This window comes from Equus caballus, chromosome 3, assembly GCF_041296265.1.
Source record: "Equus caballus isolate H_3958 breed thoroughbred chromosome 3, TB-T2T, whole genome shotgun sequence".
NCBI classification, from domain to species: Eukaryota; Metazoa; Chordata; class Mammalia; order Perissodactyla; family Equidae; genus Equus; species Equus caballus.
The window spans coordinates 109,335,302-109,352,175 of record NC_091686.1 but is presented as its reverse complement, the minus strand read 5'-3'; the positions used below and the strand labels follow the sequence as shown (position 1 = coordinate 109,352,175).

Genomic DNA, 16,874 nt, shown 5'->3' with positions numbered 1-16,874 from the left:
TATTAGGCTGTTCCCTTTTCAACAGAATGGTGAAGATCTAGAGTCACTCTGCCCCAGCTAAAAGTCTTGCCCCCTAGCCATGGCAGAGTTCAGGCAATTGGCTGAAACTTTCAGAGCCTTGGTTTTTCATCTGTTAAATGGGGCTGGTGAGAATTTTTAACCTCATAGGGTGTTTTGAGAATTGAATGAAAACAAAAAACACACATGAAACATGGCAATTGCTTAGCATTCTATCTAGGAGATAGTGAATGTTCAATAAGTATAGTTATCAGTGTTATAATAAATTCAAAATCAAACTTACTAAATTACTGTGATGGTAAATATCCTATTGTTTTGTCCCTTTTAGTAAAAATTATTTTTCTTTGCATTCTTTTGATTCATCATGATGCTTTGCAAACATCAGGAAATTTACTCTTAGTTTCACTCCTTCTCCGACTTCTGTGGCATTCCTACCTGGAAAAATGTTTCGACATGTTGCCTGGGAGCATCTTCCTTGAGAACAGGATATGTGCATTTACCCATCATATCGTATATTGCTTTCATTATATCAAGCATTTCCTGAAAAGTAAAAGGCACGCACATGAGGCTGCATGCAATGTATGAAGAAACAACTCTGAGAAGCTTTGACAGATTATCCCTACTCAATTTCAAATTTTTCATCTTTCTTTGATTCATTAAATGCCTCGGGTTGTCCCAGAGGAAAAGGCAACAGCTTTATGCCTTAAAAGCAACACAATCAGAATGTAAGTATCAATTCTGCTCTTGGTTTCAAAATGAAGCAATTTCCCACATACCTAATGTGATCTGCAAAGAAATATCCTGGTTTAACGTTTGGACTTCCATATACTTCACATAAATGATCTTTGTTTTATTTAGCTGTTATGTATGTTATATGTTGATTATCAACTTCTATTTATTGAGACTAAAACTTCACATGGGGGCCAGCCCCATGGCTAAGTGGTTAAGTTTGCATGCTCTGCTTCAGAGGCCCAGGGTTCAGCGGTTCGGATCCTGGGCATGGACCTATGCACTGCTCATCAAGCCATGCTGTGGTGGCATCCCACATAGAAGAACTGGAATGACCTACAACTAGGATGTACAACCATGTCCTGGGGACTTTGGGGAGAAAAAAATGCAAAAGAGGAAGATTGGCAACAGATGTTAGTTCAGGGCCAAACTTCCCCACCAAAAAAAAAAAAAATAAATAAATAAATAAATTAACTCCACATCATTAGAATTGTACTAAAACTAACTGATAAGTCTCAAAGCTTGTTACAATTTTCAGGGACCACCCTGTGGCCAAGTGGGTAAGTTCACATGCTCCACTTCAGTGGCCCAGTGTTTCGGTGGTTCGGATCCTGGGCGCGGACATGGCACTGCTCATTAGGCCGTGTTGAGGCGGCATCCCACGTGCCACAACTAGAAGGACCCACAACTAAAATATACAACTATGTACTCAGGGGATTTGGGGAGAAAAAGCAGAAAAAAAAAAAAAAGATTGCCCACAGTTGTTAGCTCAGGTGTCAATCTTTAAAAAAAGAATAAAAAGGAATTTTCATTGTATTTTTCCTACTGTGGCTTTAACTAAAGAAGTCACATATGTAGATTAGTCGATAAATATTAAGACCCTGGGAAATATTTTGAAATTTTATTAATTTTTTTATTAAAACAAAATCTGGTTTTTGACTTGCCATTTTTACTCTTAGTAAAAATAATATCTAATTATTTAAACATTCAGACTTATTGTTTACATTTGTTTTGTTCATATTGAAGTTTTCACATAAAAATCTGGATTAAGTTGATATTATGATGTAATAGACATTTACTTTTGAGAGTATTCAATTCTGTTATAAATGATAAAGTAGTTTGTAAATCATAGGTGAAACCTCTTAACATGTTTTGAGTATATATAAGTAGCTAGAAGTTTGTTCGACACAGGGAGACTTCATGAGATGTGTTAGGTATAAATAGTAAGAATAGTATGTTTGTGTTAAACATAGAAAGGGACTGAAGAAATCAGAGATATCTAACATTCTGGAGGCACCTGAGTACTAAACGTTCATTGTAAACCAAATATACAAAAGGCACTAACTATCCAGGATATTCTCAATATACGTGAACACTTAACATTCATGAGCTCTTACTTCAGCCACTTATTGGTGAAAAACGTTCTGGCTCTATGTCCTCTGCTCAAGAAACACAAATGAAACCCATGGCCATTCATCAGGTTAATTGTCATGCTATAACTGTGGTCAGGTGCGCTTGTCCCTGTGTCCTCAGTAGAGCAAGTTCACGTCATTGGCCCAAGGTACCTTTTGTTTGAGGGGCCTCTTGCTCTAAACTCAACTCTGAGGAAAGCAAGTGAGGCAGAGAGAAAGACAGGACATCTAGACATTGAGGCACACCCAGGATTCAGGTAATACGGTCCTTCAACCCCACTTGCACCATATCCTAAATTGACTAAATTGCTCCATCCATTTTCCCTTGCTTCTCACTATGTTTTAAATTGATTTAATAAACCGGTTGATATGAGCATCTTAATTTGGTCTGTGAGCCTGTCTTCCTAGAAGTCTATTTGGGGGCCTCACTATTGCATCAGGTCATTTCCCACACAATACAGGTCATTGCATGATCCATATGATTTTAACATTGCATCTGTTTCCATAAAGACCACGTTACACGGTGGGGAAAAAACGTTACATGCCAAATAGTCTAACATGGTTTGGATACATTTTCTTCCTATCTAGTTCCAACCACGGTCTTTATTCCATTTACGGTATTTATTAAAATGACATTAGGAAACAAGGGTTTAATCCTTATGCATTTTATATTCACTTTGCAGATTCACCATAAACTATTCCTATCCATTATAAATTTTGTGTTGTATTCTCCACCACCACAAAAAATATTTTAGACATCCTGAAAAAGTGATTTTCTAATTAATAATGGCAACTGTTCAACATTTTGAAGTTAAAAAATGAAAAAGGCTCAAAGGAGAGCTGTGTTGGTGAGGCGTTTCTTACTTCTTTAGTGATGTAGCCATCTTTATTTATGTCATACAAATTAAATGCCCAGTTGAGTTTTTCTTGTACTGTCCCCCGAAGCAAAATGGAAAGACCTTTGATGAAATCCTGAAAGGAAATAAAAATACAATTTGATGTGAAATTTCTAAAACAATAAACTCTGACAAAATTTCTTTCTCAAAAAAAGGGAAGCAAGGGTTGCAACCCTCTGATTTTGAGGCATGTATTCATGAAGATGATCAATGTGTTCTTGGTCATCTGTTTCTCAGAGTCATGGGTGGGCATAAGCCCCGCCCCCCCCATAGTGTTTTACCATTCGCATCTTCTAATTGGAAACTGTGACTTATATCAACTGTGGAACTGGCAATTGTTTCAGAACAGACCCCAAACAGCAAGATGCATGCTATAAGTAGTAATTGTCTTTCCACAAGTGCACACAGTTCTTTTACTAAAAAGAATCTAATATTATCTTTTAAAATACAAGCACATAACACATTTCTCATGCAAAAGATCTGCTAACAAGAAACGTGGGCTGTCCATAAGATATGGGCCAATTTTAACCTTTATTTAGCCATCAAGTTATAATGTGCATGCGGGCAGGGGTTCGGAGCATGCAGCTGGAAGCCAGACTGCTGAATTCAAATTCTAGTTACGTCACTTGATAGCCTTGTGTCATCAGACAACATCCTTTTGCCTCAATTTTCAAATCTGTAAAATGGAGATTATAGTATCTACTTCTTAAAGTTTTTATGACAATTAAAAGAGTTAAGCTGCTTATTTTAGTGTCTGGCAAGGGCACTGGCTATGTAAGTGTTTGTCAAGTAAATGGAGCCCTCAGCCAATACCATGATTAGGCTGGTTTGATTACATTGCAGACAAACCAGATTAACTTGATCAAATTCATATATATTTGTTGTTCTGTACAGCAGAGTTAACATTACAACGTGGTGAATTTTGAGCTCACACAGAGTCGACAATTCATGGTTAGATAGGAATGAAAGAGCAGAAGGAAAATCCAGAAGTGGCCTTCTGCGTGAATTTGCATTCTCTCTCTACATTTCTACATTCCATCATTTTATAAAGCTATTTTCTTGTCTGAATTTCTAAAAACAAAACAAAACAAAAATTTAAACTTTTTTAGATAGGTATCTTTCATGTAGTTCAAAATTTAAAAATATGTAAGATATTTGGTGAAAAACTCTTCCTCTCATTTTTGGACCTCAACCACCCTATTTCTTTCCCTGTAGACAGCTGACATTAGTAGCTTGTATTTACTTCCAAAGAATTTCTGTGCATATACATGTACAAGGCATATTTATTTCTACATATTCCTCCTCCCTTTACACAAATGATAGTCTGTACTTTTTTCTTTTTCCACTTAGCAATAAATCTTGGAAATAATTCCAATCTTTTTCACTGTTGCATAGTCTGTATGAATGTACCATAGTTTATCTAACCAATCTCCCATCGATGAATAAAGATTTCCAATCTTATTAAAAACAAAGAGTGACCTCATATATACATAATTTATGTTTGAACAAGTATATCTGTAGGATAAGTGCTTAGGAGTGGAATTGCTGGGTCAAAGGATTTGAACATTTGTAAATTTTACAAGTTATTTCCAAATTGTCCCCTCCCAAAATCTATATATAAGAATATTGTAACTTGTCAATATTATATGGTATCAAACTTTTACCTTTTCCAATTTTATAGATAACTATTTCTTTCTCAAATTACTTACATTTGCATTTATTCTCTTATGAATAAATTTGAACAATTTTTTCAAAAGTCTTGGTTTATAGAAATTCTTCACATATTAGTAAAATTAGTCCTTGTCTGGGATATGTCTTCAAGTATTGTTTCCCAGTTTGTCATTTCTTTTGATTTTTCTATGTTGATTTTTGTAAAGTAGGCATCTTTTTATTTTTATATTCTAGAACTTGTCCATCTTTTAATTTATGTCTTTTGGTTTATGTCATACTGAAAAGGGCTTCCCCATTCTGAAGCCATAGAAAGATACTACCAAGTTTGTTTTCTAGAACTTTTAAGGCTTATTTTTTTATATTTAAATCTTTATTCAATTTGGAATTTATCCAATGTTTTTAGATAGTTATCTGGTTTTTCACAATATTATTTATTTTCCACTGATTTGAGATGTAAGATTTATCATATCCTCAATTCCTCTATGTACTTGTTTATATTTCTGGAATTTCTATTTTATTTCATTAATATATCTGTTTATGTACTACTACATTGTTTCAATTATTAAAACATTTTAGTAATTTTAATAGATATTAGGGCTATTTCCTCCTAATCATTCTTCCTTTTCAGCTATTTTCTTTTTATTTTTCCTTGTTTTAATATTCCATATGACCTTTTGAAGAATCTTGTGTGTGTGTGTGTGTGTGTGTGTGTGTATACATATAAACGTGTGGGGTATTTTTAGGGTTCGAGGTAAATCAACAGATCATCTTTGGCAGAACTGACAACAGCACGTTGATGAGTCTTCCTATTCAAGACTATAGGATACCTTTCCCTTGTCCTAGTCATTTTTGTCACTGAGTATAACAAATTACCACAAACTCAGTGGATTAAAATAATACATGTTTATTATCTTACAGTTCTGGAGTCAGAAGTCTGCAGTGGGTTTCACTGGGCTGGAATCAAGATGGAGGCAGAGCTGCATTCCCCTCAAGGGATCTAGAGGGAGAATCTGTTCCCTTGCTTTTTCCAGCTTCTAGAGGCCGCCTACATTACTTGGCTTGCAGCCCTTTCCTCAATCTTCAAAGCACATCACTCTAACCTCTGCTCCTCTTGTCATGTCTCCTCTTTCTTACCGTGATCTTCCTGCCTCCCTCTTACAAGGTCCTGTAGGATTATATTGGGCCCATCCAGATAATCTGGGATGATCTCCTCATCTCAAGATCCTTAGTCACATCTGCAAAGCTCCTTTCAGCATATTCACAATTTCCAGGAATTAGCATGTAGACATTTTTGGCGAGACATTATTCATTATACCAAACTCTGGTATATTTTAGGCCTTTCTGTTTTTTCCAAATTGTTCTTTCACATTTCTTAGTTGTATTTATTTCTAGGTATTTTAATCCTTTTGTTGCTTCTATAAATGAAGGTTTTTCTTCTATTACATATTCTAAATTAGTCTTGCTTATATATTTTAAAGCTATTGTTTTCCATATAATAATTTCGTATGCTGCCAACAGAGTATTCCTACTGTATATGATATTTTTTCAATTGATTCTCCTGGGTTTTTCATGTATGCAATCATATTAGCTGCAAATGGAGTTAATTTTTCCTATTCTTTCTAATTTTTATATTGTTAATTACTTTATTTTTTCTAACTGTATTGAATAATATCTCCAGAACAATACTACATAATGACAATGACAATAGACATCCTCATTTTGTTACTGAATTTAATGAGACTATGTCTAGTTAAATTTCTAAAGAATTATACAATTTACATTTTATTAAAAATTTATCAAGAATGACCATTGACCTTTGGAAAAGCTGATCTTCAAATTCATATGGAATTGCAAGAGGGCCCAAATAGCCAAAACAATACTCAAAAGGAAAAACAAAGTTGAAGGACTCACACTTCACGATTTCAAAACTCACTATAAAGCTAGAGAACAGTGTGTCACTGGCATCAAGATAGACATACAGACAAAAGCAATAAAATTGAGAACCCAGAAATAAACTCAAATACCTATGGCCACTGATTTTCAACAAAGGTACCAAGACCATACAATAGGGAAAGAATAGTCTCTTCAACAAATGGTGCTGTGACAGCTGGATAACCATATCTACTTTTCTTCCCATCTTTATTCAGGGTAAAATTTAGAGTGAGAGAAAAAGAGGACTCAAAAGAAGCCCACAAAGAATTCCAGTGTATCGTCGGCAGAGAGAAGAAGAGAAGCTGGCAAAGGATCTTGAAAATAAGTGGCTAAAGAGCTAAGAGAAGTCAGGAGAAGAGAGCATTTCACTAGGAAGGGATTGTTCATCTTGATACAAGATGGTGCTGAGGACTGAAAACTGCTCACTGGATCAGCAACATGGAGGTCACCAGGGACTGAGGAAACTACACAGAAAACCCACCCATCTTGTCTGTAAATGAAGACAGAGGAAGAGACCACAGCTGAAGAGGAATATGGAACTGCAGGAGAGATTTTGAAGATGAGCACTTTGAATACTGAAAGGTAGAACCTAAAAAGAGGAAAATACTAAAGATGTGCATGTGAGAAAGAGGGAGGATAAGAAATAGACTGAGAAGGTGGGAGGGATCCAAATGCAGGTAGGTGATCCGAGCTGTGAAGGGAGGAGGTACATTTCCTCATCTGATACAGAAGAAAGAGGGAGATGTGGTGCAGACACCAATAGCTGGTAAGAGGTGGGAAGATGAGTGAGTCCCCATCTGATAGCTTTAACGGTGTCTGCTTGAGAAGTGAAGGACGTGGCAAAAGGGTGAGAATCAATGGTTTGAGGAGACTGAAGGAGGCAGCCTTACCGCTGTACAATAAGTTCACTTGTGCAAATTATAGGAAGGTGGACCTCCCTCGAAATATTTTCCAGGCATCTTCTGAAAAATTGTTGTAATATATGTATAAACCTGTACTATATAATCTACTATAATTAAGAGGTAAGGACACCCTTTGGAGTTGTGCAGTATGCAACTTGCAAACTATAAGCTTTGGCTTTTTAAGAAGGTATAAAATAGTCACGGCACAGCCTGGGAAGGTAAGCTCATCTGAGAAAGATTGCTGGACAATTGTGTAAGGCCAGATGAGGTTAATATAAACCTTATCTGTTGCTTCAAATCACTAGTAATAGTTATATGCCCTTAGTTGAAAAGGGAGGCTGCATACAAAGTCTTTGTAGACATGCTTGGAGCATTGGTTCTCAAAATTTAACTTGCCGCAGAATCACCTGGAGGGCTTGCTAAAACACAGATTGCTTGACCCACTCCCAGAGTTTCTGATTCATTAGGTCTGGGGTAGGGCCCAAGAACTTACATTTCTAACAAACTCCAAGGAGATGCTGATACTGCTGGTCCAAGGATGACACTTTGAGAACCATTAGCATACAAGAATCATCACTGTTACTGGCCCCAAAGCCAAATAGACAAGAGGAAGAATGAAAGATTTAAAGACAGCAGTTCAAAGTCACTTGTGGACTTTGTTTACCTCCCTTGTAGGCCCCTAATTTCCATTTGGTGCTTCATCTAGTTCTGGGGAAGCACCTTCCATCTCTGGCTCTAGTGATGGTGCCATGACCGGGGAAAGTCAGGAAGCACATTTTATCCTTTTAGTCAAGACAATTGGATCTGTAGTTGACATGTGACTGAACCCCTGCCACATCTATGAGTGATTCTTAGCACTCCTGCTAGGATTGCTACAACAGAGATGCTCTCCCCTCCCTGCTTGACATGATCGGTCAAGCCTGGAGACCTGGAGCTGACGCATCTTCTTGCGAGCACAAGGGAGCCCACCCTTAAGTTGTAGCTACCCCTACATCTGGACTTGTTGCTCCTGTGAACGAATAAAGTCAGCACCGTATTTTGTTAGTGTATGATTTTTGTATTGTTTGTGAAGCAAGATATCCTGATTCACAAGCTGACACCTAATTCACATCTTCCTCCTAAATACCATCTATCCTGAAACCACTTACATTCAAAGATAGCTATGGAGCTTGAGCACCCCTCTTTCTTCTAATATACCATCTTGCAGGATGATATCAATAAACAGTTATTTCAAAACAAGAATGATTCCTTATTTTGCGCAAAAGAAAAATGAGAAACTCAATGTGGCTTATACAGTTTTTACTCCATGCTTTTCTGAATGGTAATTGAAATCTGTCAAGCAGGAAGTTGCAAGCCTTAAAAAAAAAAAAATATCAGAAGTACTTTGCACAATCACCATACTTTTATCTGTCAAAGAAGGTTGCATCGGTTCCTTAATGTATAAAAATGATAAGGGGGATCGGCACTGAACTCTGGTTTCCATTCTCTTGTGATCAAGGAAAAAGGCATAAAGATTTGACTTTATAATGACCCAGTCTTGTTCAGTAGTGAGCTTTGTTTATCTACCAAACCTTTACTTACTGCCTTACTACTGGTTGCTATGCCAGGAACATTAATCTTCCTGCTTCCCCACCTGCCACTCAAAGAGCAGCATGGCGTAGAATCACGCATTTGTGAGTATTTGCAACAAACAGTCCTGTTCACAGGTTGGAAAACATTAAGTGACTCGCCAAAGGTTAAAGATGTTAACTAGCTAGGCAGTGACAGGTTTGATAAGGAAAGTCACACATATGTTTAGTATATTTCTTATTTTATACTTGCTTACAGAGTTTCATAAAATCTTTTAAGGTTGTTTATTGTTTCTGGTATGACCTCCTTGACTGGGGTTAAACTTCTACAGTGGTTGAGCTACTATTTAAATTATTTGAAAGATACAATTTCAGGTACTACCTAAAGTTTGCATTTGTTTGGAGCTTGTAAAAGGTATCAACGTGTCTAAAAAATAACAAGAAGTTTATTTCCCAAGAAAGACTTGTAGTCTAATTTTACCACTTAGAAGATGTAATATACTTACTTTGGTTGATAGACAAAACTGTCTATTTAGGTAATTTAGTGTCTTAAAAGGTGATTACAACCACATTAAACTAAGTTAGAGGAACGTTCTTTGGTTTGATCTCGCTGGAGGCCATTAAAAATTAATGATTTTTTAAACATAATTCATACATAAATATATAATGTATACATAAATATAATGCTTGACTTATGTAAAAAAACTGCAATCACACGTAATTCTGTTACCTATTCACATTGGACATTTCCAGTCTATCTTTTTTATGCATACTTGAGCATATATTTATAGTAAAAGTCATATGATATATATAAAAATCTGAATATTTCACTGAAAATGATAAGCTTTTTATGCATCACTGAAAATTCACATTGGTATCATTTAACTAACTACATATTAAGTTGAACCTTATGAAATTGCCAATATTTTTTATCATATTTGCCAAGAATAGTAATTTCATATGGTTAAACCTAACAATACTATCATAGTGGCTTTTGAGCATTTTGGACCCAAAACCACAATAAGAATTCCATTTTAAATGGAAACCTAGTACACACATACTCACACACAATTATACACAGAAACCAAAGTTCTTACTCTGATATTTCCTTTCCGTTTTTCTTCCACTAATTTTTTTAATATTCTGGTCATTAATCTCTAAATTAATTTTACTACCTACTAATGTCTGCAACCTGGAATTCGAAATACTGCTTTGCATATGGATATATTATAATTTATTAACCATTATTTCCTATTGTTGGATATGTGAATTAATTTAAATTTTTCTTTATTATAAAAGATGTTATGGTAAACATTTCTCTGTATTTCCTGTCATTTTGACTTATTTCCTTAGGAAAGAAGTGGAATTCCTGGGTTAAAGGGCGCTGGGAGCACAGAAATTTAATAGTAATAATGGCTGCAGTTTATTGATAAGTGTGTGGGGCTCTGTGTTAGGCAATTTCCATGCATTATTTCATGTCAGCCTCATGCAACCATAGGGAATAGGATTGTTGTCTTTGTACTACAGACGGCGGCTCAGAGAAAATATGTGACTGAGTTAAGGCAGACAGCCAGTGAGCAGTGGAGCTGGAAATTGAACCCAGGGCTCTGACTCGAAGCCCAGGCTCTGAGTCTGACTAAGAACTTAAGCGATGAGCTGTGGTTATACAGAACAGTATATACAGACGTATGCCACATCCCTTTTTTTGGTAGCAGGTGACATAATTGTGGGATGATATGGAACAGTGGCTCATAGTGATCGCAATTCAATTACTTACGAATAACTTTTGTAGGACATTTGAAAGTACCAGAAATTCATAATTCTTGCCATAAAATTACTGCATAAATTAATTAGAAAATGGCCTTAAGTTCTAAAAAGAGAAACTGAACGAATCTGTGAATATATGTGTGACTGAATGCTATGACAAGATAAGATCAGCTAAAGAAGAATAGCAACAGTTACACGCCCAGGAACACTGAAACGGACTGAGAGAGAGAGAAAGATCAATTTGCAGAGGCTGACCAGGTGTTAACCCGGATCATTAACGTTAACTGAGCATTTTCTATGTGCCAGGCAGTTTTCTAAACTCTTTAGATCCATCATTTAATCTTACAACAGCCTTGTGAGGTATCTACCATTATTATTTCCACTTTAAATTGAGGAAATTTGAGCACGGGAGATGGAGGACCTTGCCCCAGAATCAGAGCTAGAAGTGGTACAGTCTGGATCTGAACCCTGTGTCTGAGCCCTTTTAGATGAGAAGAGATTTCTAGAGCTTCCATGGATGTTGGAGTGACTGATTCTAGGACTGGGGCAGGAAAGATACAGGCTGAGCCAGGAGCATCTTGTAGCGTCAGGAAGTAAGAAAGTGATCAAAGAAACAAACAAAACAAAAGAAAAAAGAAAAAAACAACCACGATATTGGGGATATGCTGAAGGGACACAGGAGCCAACCGAGAGCTCCCAGTGGCCAAGCTGGAGCAACTGGAACAACAAAATAAATAAGGTCATATTGGATTATAACTCGAAGTATAAAATAAATATCCATTAGTCCATACTGACATAAAGAACTGATTGAAGAAATTCATAAATGGAGAGGAGGAGACAAATCTCCCATGCAGAAGAATTCCAAATAAATTATGTAGCTACTCCACCCTCAAAACAGTGGAGAATGATTCTCAATCCTTAAGTGTGGTCTGTGCATAACTTCCTTCCACAGGGTACAGTTTGGAAAGAGGGAAAGAAGAGTAACTTTACAGTGGAGAAATGGCTAACACTACTTCAACCAGGTGACTGAGGTCAATGTCAAGCCATAAATCATGTTGATGGTATGTTCCACTAATGTTATGTGATAAAAAATGGCACCTTCTGTGGTCTTCCTCCAAAACACATATCCACAGTCTAATCATAAGAAAAAACTTCAGACAAATCCCAACAGAGGGACATGCTACAAAACACCTGACCAGTACTCCTCAAAACTGTCAAGGCCATCGAAATAAGGAAAGTTTGAAAAACTGTCACAACTAAGAGGAGCCTAAAAGGACATGATGAATAAATACAATATAGTATCCTATATAGGATCTTGGAACAGAAATTATGTAAGAAAGAAAAATCCCAGACATTAGGTAAAAACTAAAGAAATCTGAAAAAAGCATGGACTTATGTTAAATAGTGTATCGATATTAGTTCATCAATTATAACAAGTTTATCATATTAATACACAATGATAATAATAGAGAAAACTGGGTGTGAATTGTGTGGGGACTCTTGTACTACCTTTGCAATTTTTCTGAAAACATAAAACTCGTCTAAAATAAAAAGTTTATGTAAAAAACGAATTAAAGGGCTAACGCCAGTGGCCTGTTGGTTAAGTTCGGTGCACTCCACTTTGGTAGCCCAGGTTCAGATCCTGGGCATACACCTACACCATTCATCTGTTAGTGGCCATGCTGTGGTGATGGCTCACATGAAAAGGAAAAAGAGAGGAAGATTGGCAGTGGATGTTAGCTCAGGGTGAATCTCCCTCAGCAAAAAGAAAAAGAAAAAAGAAAGAATTTAACAAAAGAAGGACATGACCTTCAGACTGTAGGAGCAGATAGAGATCTTTATTGTGTGCTTTTCTCTTGTCTATCTTGTAATAATCTTCTTCAAGTTTCATTAAACATTGCAGCACGCACTATGGGGTATTCAAAGGACATGCCCTGGGGACCACAGGAAGTGGCAGAAGGAGCTGGATACTCCATGGCAAGATTACAGAGAAGGAGCAGGCCAGAATGACAGGGTGACAAGCAAAATCTTGGACACATGCAGCATGGCCACATTCCTTGGGAATCAATAGAAATGTATGGATGGGGCTCAGATTAAAGAACCCTCTTGGTGAGAACAGCTGGATTCTGCAGAAATTAGTCATGAAAATGAGAAAACATAAGCTCCATGAGGATAAAAACGTATCTTTTGTTCACTGTTGTATCCCTAGTACTTTGAAGAATGTGTGGCATGTAGTAGTCTTCAATAAATACTTGTTAAATAAATGAATGAAATGAAAAGATGTCTAAGCTACCTTTTACTTTACTTCAATAGAGCGAAGCTCCCTAGAATGATCACTAGACAGGAAGAACAGAATTATGTGTACAGGATGTATAGGGGGGGGTGTGTGTGTGTGTGTGTGAGCGCACGTGCGCGTGCATGTGTGTGCTGAGGGATACAAGAAGGATAAAACTTAATGATTAATAACCCTGATAAAATGGAATTTTATACCTATTGGTAACATTGCCTAAATAATTCCCCCTGATGGCTGACATCTTAAAAGAAAAGAGCTATTTAATTTGACAAAATGACTCATCCTAGAAAGGAGTTTTTCCCATAATCATAACTCATATTTGGGGAGAAAAACATTTTATTTCATCAGTGAGAATGACAAAGAGATTACTTTATAGGTTTGTCATGTCTCCAGGGGATGCCGCTCACATTTATTCTGTATGAATTGGATTGTCAGTGAATGGAGTTTTCTTGAAGCCCTGAATTGTGCTAGCCCTGATGTCGTCATCCATTACCTGAGGTAAGCAAGTATAGCTATTCCAGACGAAAAACACATGGCAGGTCAGCCTCAATAATTCAAGTAAACTGACCATTCGGGGCATGCTCAGAGGCATGCATCGCCTGATGGTGGTAATGTCGGAGAGAAGATAACTTGAAATGGTGGCAAAGGTTCAGGGTTGATAGTACAGCCAAGAATTGTGTCAATAATCAGTGATTTTTGTGAATGGGATGGATTCCTGAGTGGCAGTTGTAAAAGTTGATGTTGATTCTTGGTAATCAAATCATAGAATGTCATCTGAGACATCATCTAGCGAACATCGTGGCTCAGCCTCCCCCTCCATGGGGCGGGGGGACAATTATGGCTCAGAGGTCTAACATGAGCCACTATCTATTTTTCTAAATGAAGTTTTATTGGAACACAGCTATACTCATTTATTTAGAATTTGCTTACAGTCGCTTTTGTGCTAAAACAGCAGAACTGAGTAAGTACAACAGAGACTGTATGGCCTGCAAAATAGAAAATATTTATAATTGGGCCCTTTACAGAAAAGTTTTTTGAGCACTGGTTAAAACCATAGGGTTAAGAGACTTGGGTAGAGCTAGAGTTCAATCCTGGTCCTTCCATTTATTGAATGACTCTGGACAAGTCACTTAATCTCTAACTTTTGGTTTCCTCATCTCTAACAAGTGAATAGTAATACAAGTCCCTTATTTTCATTTATTTATTTTTTGTGGGGAACGATTAGCCATGAGTTAACATCTGTGCCAATCCTCCTCTTTTCGCTGAGGAAGACTGGCCCCGAGCTAACATTCGTAACCATCTTCCTCTGCTTCCATCATGCTGGGGATGCCTGCCCCAGCATGGCTTGATAAGTGGTGCATACGTTTGCACCCGGGATCCGAACCAGCAAACTCTGGGCCACCAAAGCGGAAGGAGTGAACTTAACAGCTGTGCCACCAGCAGGGTCCCCAAGTCCTTTACTTTTTATCTGCAGCTCATCACCTCCTTCCAAAATATTTCTGGTAAACTAAAAAGCAAAAAAATCTTTATTGTGAAGACAGAGAGAGGAGGTAAATTTTGGTGCCAAAACTCATTTGTGGCAAAACCTGAAGTGAACTGACATGAAACTATTTCTAATATCTATCAATCTATCATCCATCTCTATATCTATCTGATCTACCATCTATGTATTATCTATCATTTATCTTATCTATCACATTAATAAGAGGACATTATAACAGCTATATCACTACTTCCAAGTCTTAGTGGCTTAGCACAATTTAAGCCTATTTGTCACTCAAATACAATGAAACACATTGGGAGGGGGCTCTGCTCCATGCAGTCATTCAGAGATCCAGGCTCCTTCCACTTCGTTGCAAGGCCAACCGAAGTATGTGAGCTCACAGTCTCCGCAGATGGGAAGAGAGAGGCAGGAGCCATGGTCACCTCATCCCACACGCCATTGATAAAACCTCAGTCATGTCTCCACTTAACTGCGGGAGAGGCTGGGAATATGGCTAGTCACGTGCTCACAAGGTGGAGCACAGGGACATTGGTGATCAGTAGCAGCTCTGCCACCGTTGTCATTTATCGTATTTTTGCTGCACAAATATTACACATTTAATTTTAGCATGCTGCAGACCCCGCTGGAGACATTAAATATAGAGCATGTGCACAGCATTACTTTTCTGAAATCTGCAAGACTCTCAACGACAAAACTCAACTGGCTCAGAGGATTTCAGATGAGGGACTGGGATCTATGTACACCTCACGGGCAGGATAGCACAGCTGCTGAGAGAGGCATTCTAGGGCCACATTGCCTGAGTTTGAATCCTGGCTCTCCTGCTTTCTAGCTGTGTGAACTTGGGCAGTTGCTTAACTTCTCAGGGATGCCCTTTTCTCATTTACTAAAAAGGAGATAATAGCAGTACCCAAGAAGATTAAATAAATTAGTATACGTAATTCACTCAGCACAGCGTCTGACTCATAATGAGTGCTAAACAAGGGTCAGTTAGCATTATTTTGTGTAGCTATTACTAATTGATAATATTATTTTTAAACAGTATAGTGACTGACATGTAATAAGTGCTTATTATATAATTAGACACAGAACTATCTTTCATAGCATCATGGACAGAGCAGTCATTCAGCCTTTGCTTGAATATGTTCAATGACATGAGATCACTGTTTAATAATATGACCAAGATCATGATTAATTGGCTTTGTTAGAAACATCTCCCACATTGTAACTGCTGTGGGTGACATCTTGTAAATATCGAGCATGTTGGTACCAGCCAAGCCCTGTACCGCCATTATTACTTTTCCACTCTTTCATGACCCTGTGAGGTAGCTTTGCTTGCTGATGTTTTACAGACATGAACACTAAGGCCCAGAGGATTTAACTACCCAGCCCAGGGTCCCACAGCCACTGGATGACAAAGTGGAAATGGGATCCAGTCATATCTCGATCCAGGGCCCCTCCTGTGTTATTCACTCTGTCCTTCCAGTTTAAGCAAATTTAGCGGAACTTCCATTTCCCTTTATTGTAAAATCAGAATAGTCTCCGCTGTGCCTCCCAGGATGCTACTGCTACTCAGAATATGCTCACTGCCTAATCGCTTCTGTTTTCTAGAGATTTTCGAAGTAGCTAATCAGTTTAGAAAATAACTGCAATAGCTTAGGTTTCAATTTTATTTTGATTTAACATTTATTAATTTAACCGTTAGTTTGCCTTTAAAGGAAACCCACTTTACCAAAATGCTTATAATATATAGCCATTACAACTAATTTCCCAAATTATAATCACCATTCATCACAATGACCAGAATTTTACATAAATATTATAATAACGTTATGCATGACCCCTGTCATTAACACTGGACTAAATTTACATGTGAAATTAGATACCATGTGTTATAGGTAACTGATGGTACATTTCTGCTACATAGGTAATTTCAAGTAATGAAATCACTAGCAGTTTTTGCATTACTCATTGTCTGCAAAACAGTTGTAAAAGTTTTTACTAGGTGAAGTGGAACCTTTACTCCCATATTATAGCTAAACTAGGGCTGTGCTGGAATTCCTCTTGTTGGTAAAGCGCAGTAAACACTAGCATGATATTATCAGGGGGCGAGCATAAGCTGCTATCAGCAGAAGAAACCTTATGGGGGTCTGGTACTTTGACCCTGTCACACGTGCCCCGTTCC

General features: G+C 37.4%; 1 protein-coding gene across 8 annotated transcripts in view; it reads right to left on the bottom strand.

Annotated features, from left to right (window-relative positions):
• The window catches only part of KCNIP4 (potassium voltage-gated channel interacting protein 4), a 1,058,683-nt gene that overhangs the window by 3,502 nt on the left and 1,038,307 nt on the right, over positions 1-16,874 (bottom strand). For all 8 annotated transcript variants that reach the window (XM_023638705.2, XM_070262544.1, XM_023638709.2 and 5 more), the window contains 2 exons: positions 3,024-3,131; positions 454-558 (listed from right to left, as the gene is read on the bottom strand). In XM_023638705.2, the coding sequence (XP_023494473.1) occupies positions 454-558; positions 3,024-3,131 (213 nt within the window). The remainder of the gene's footprint in view (positions 1-453; positions 559-3,023; positions 3,132-16,874) is intronic.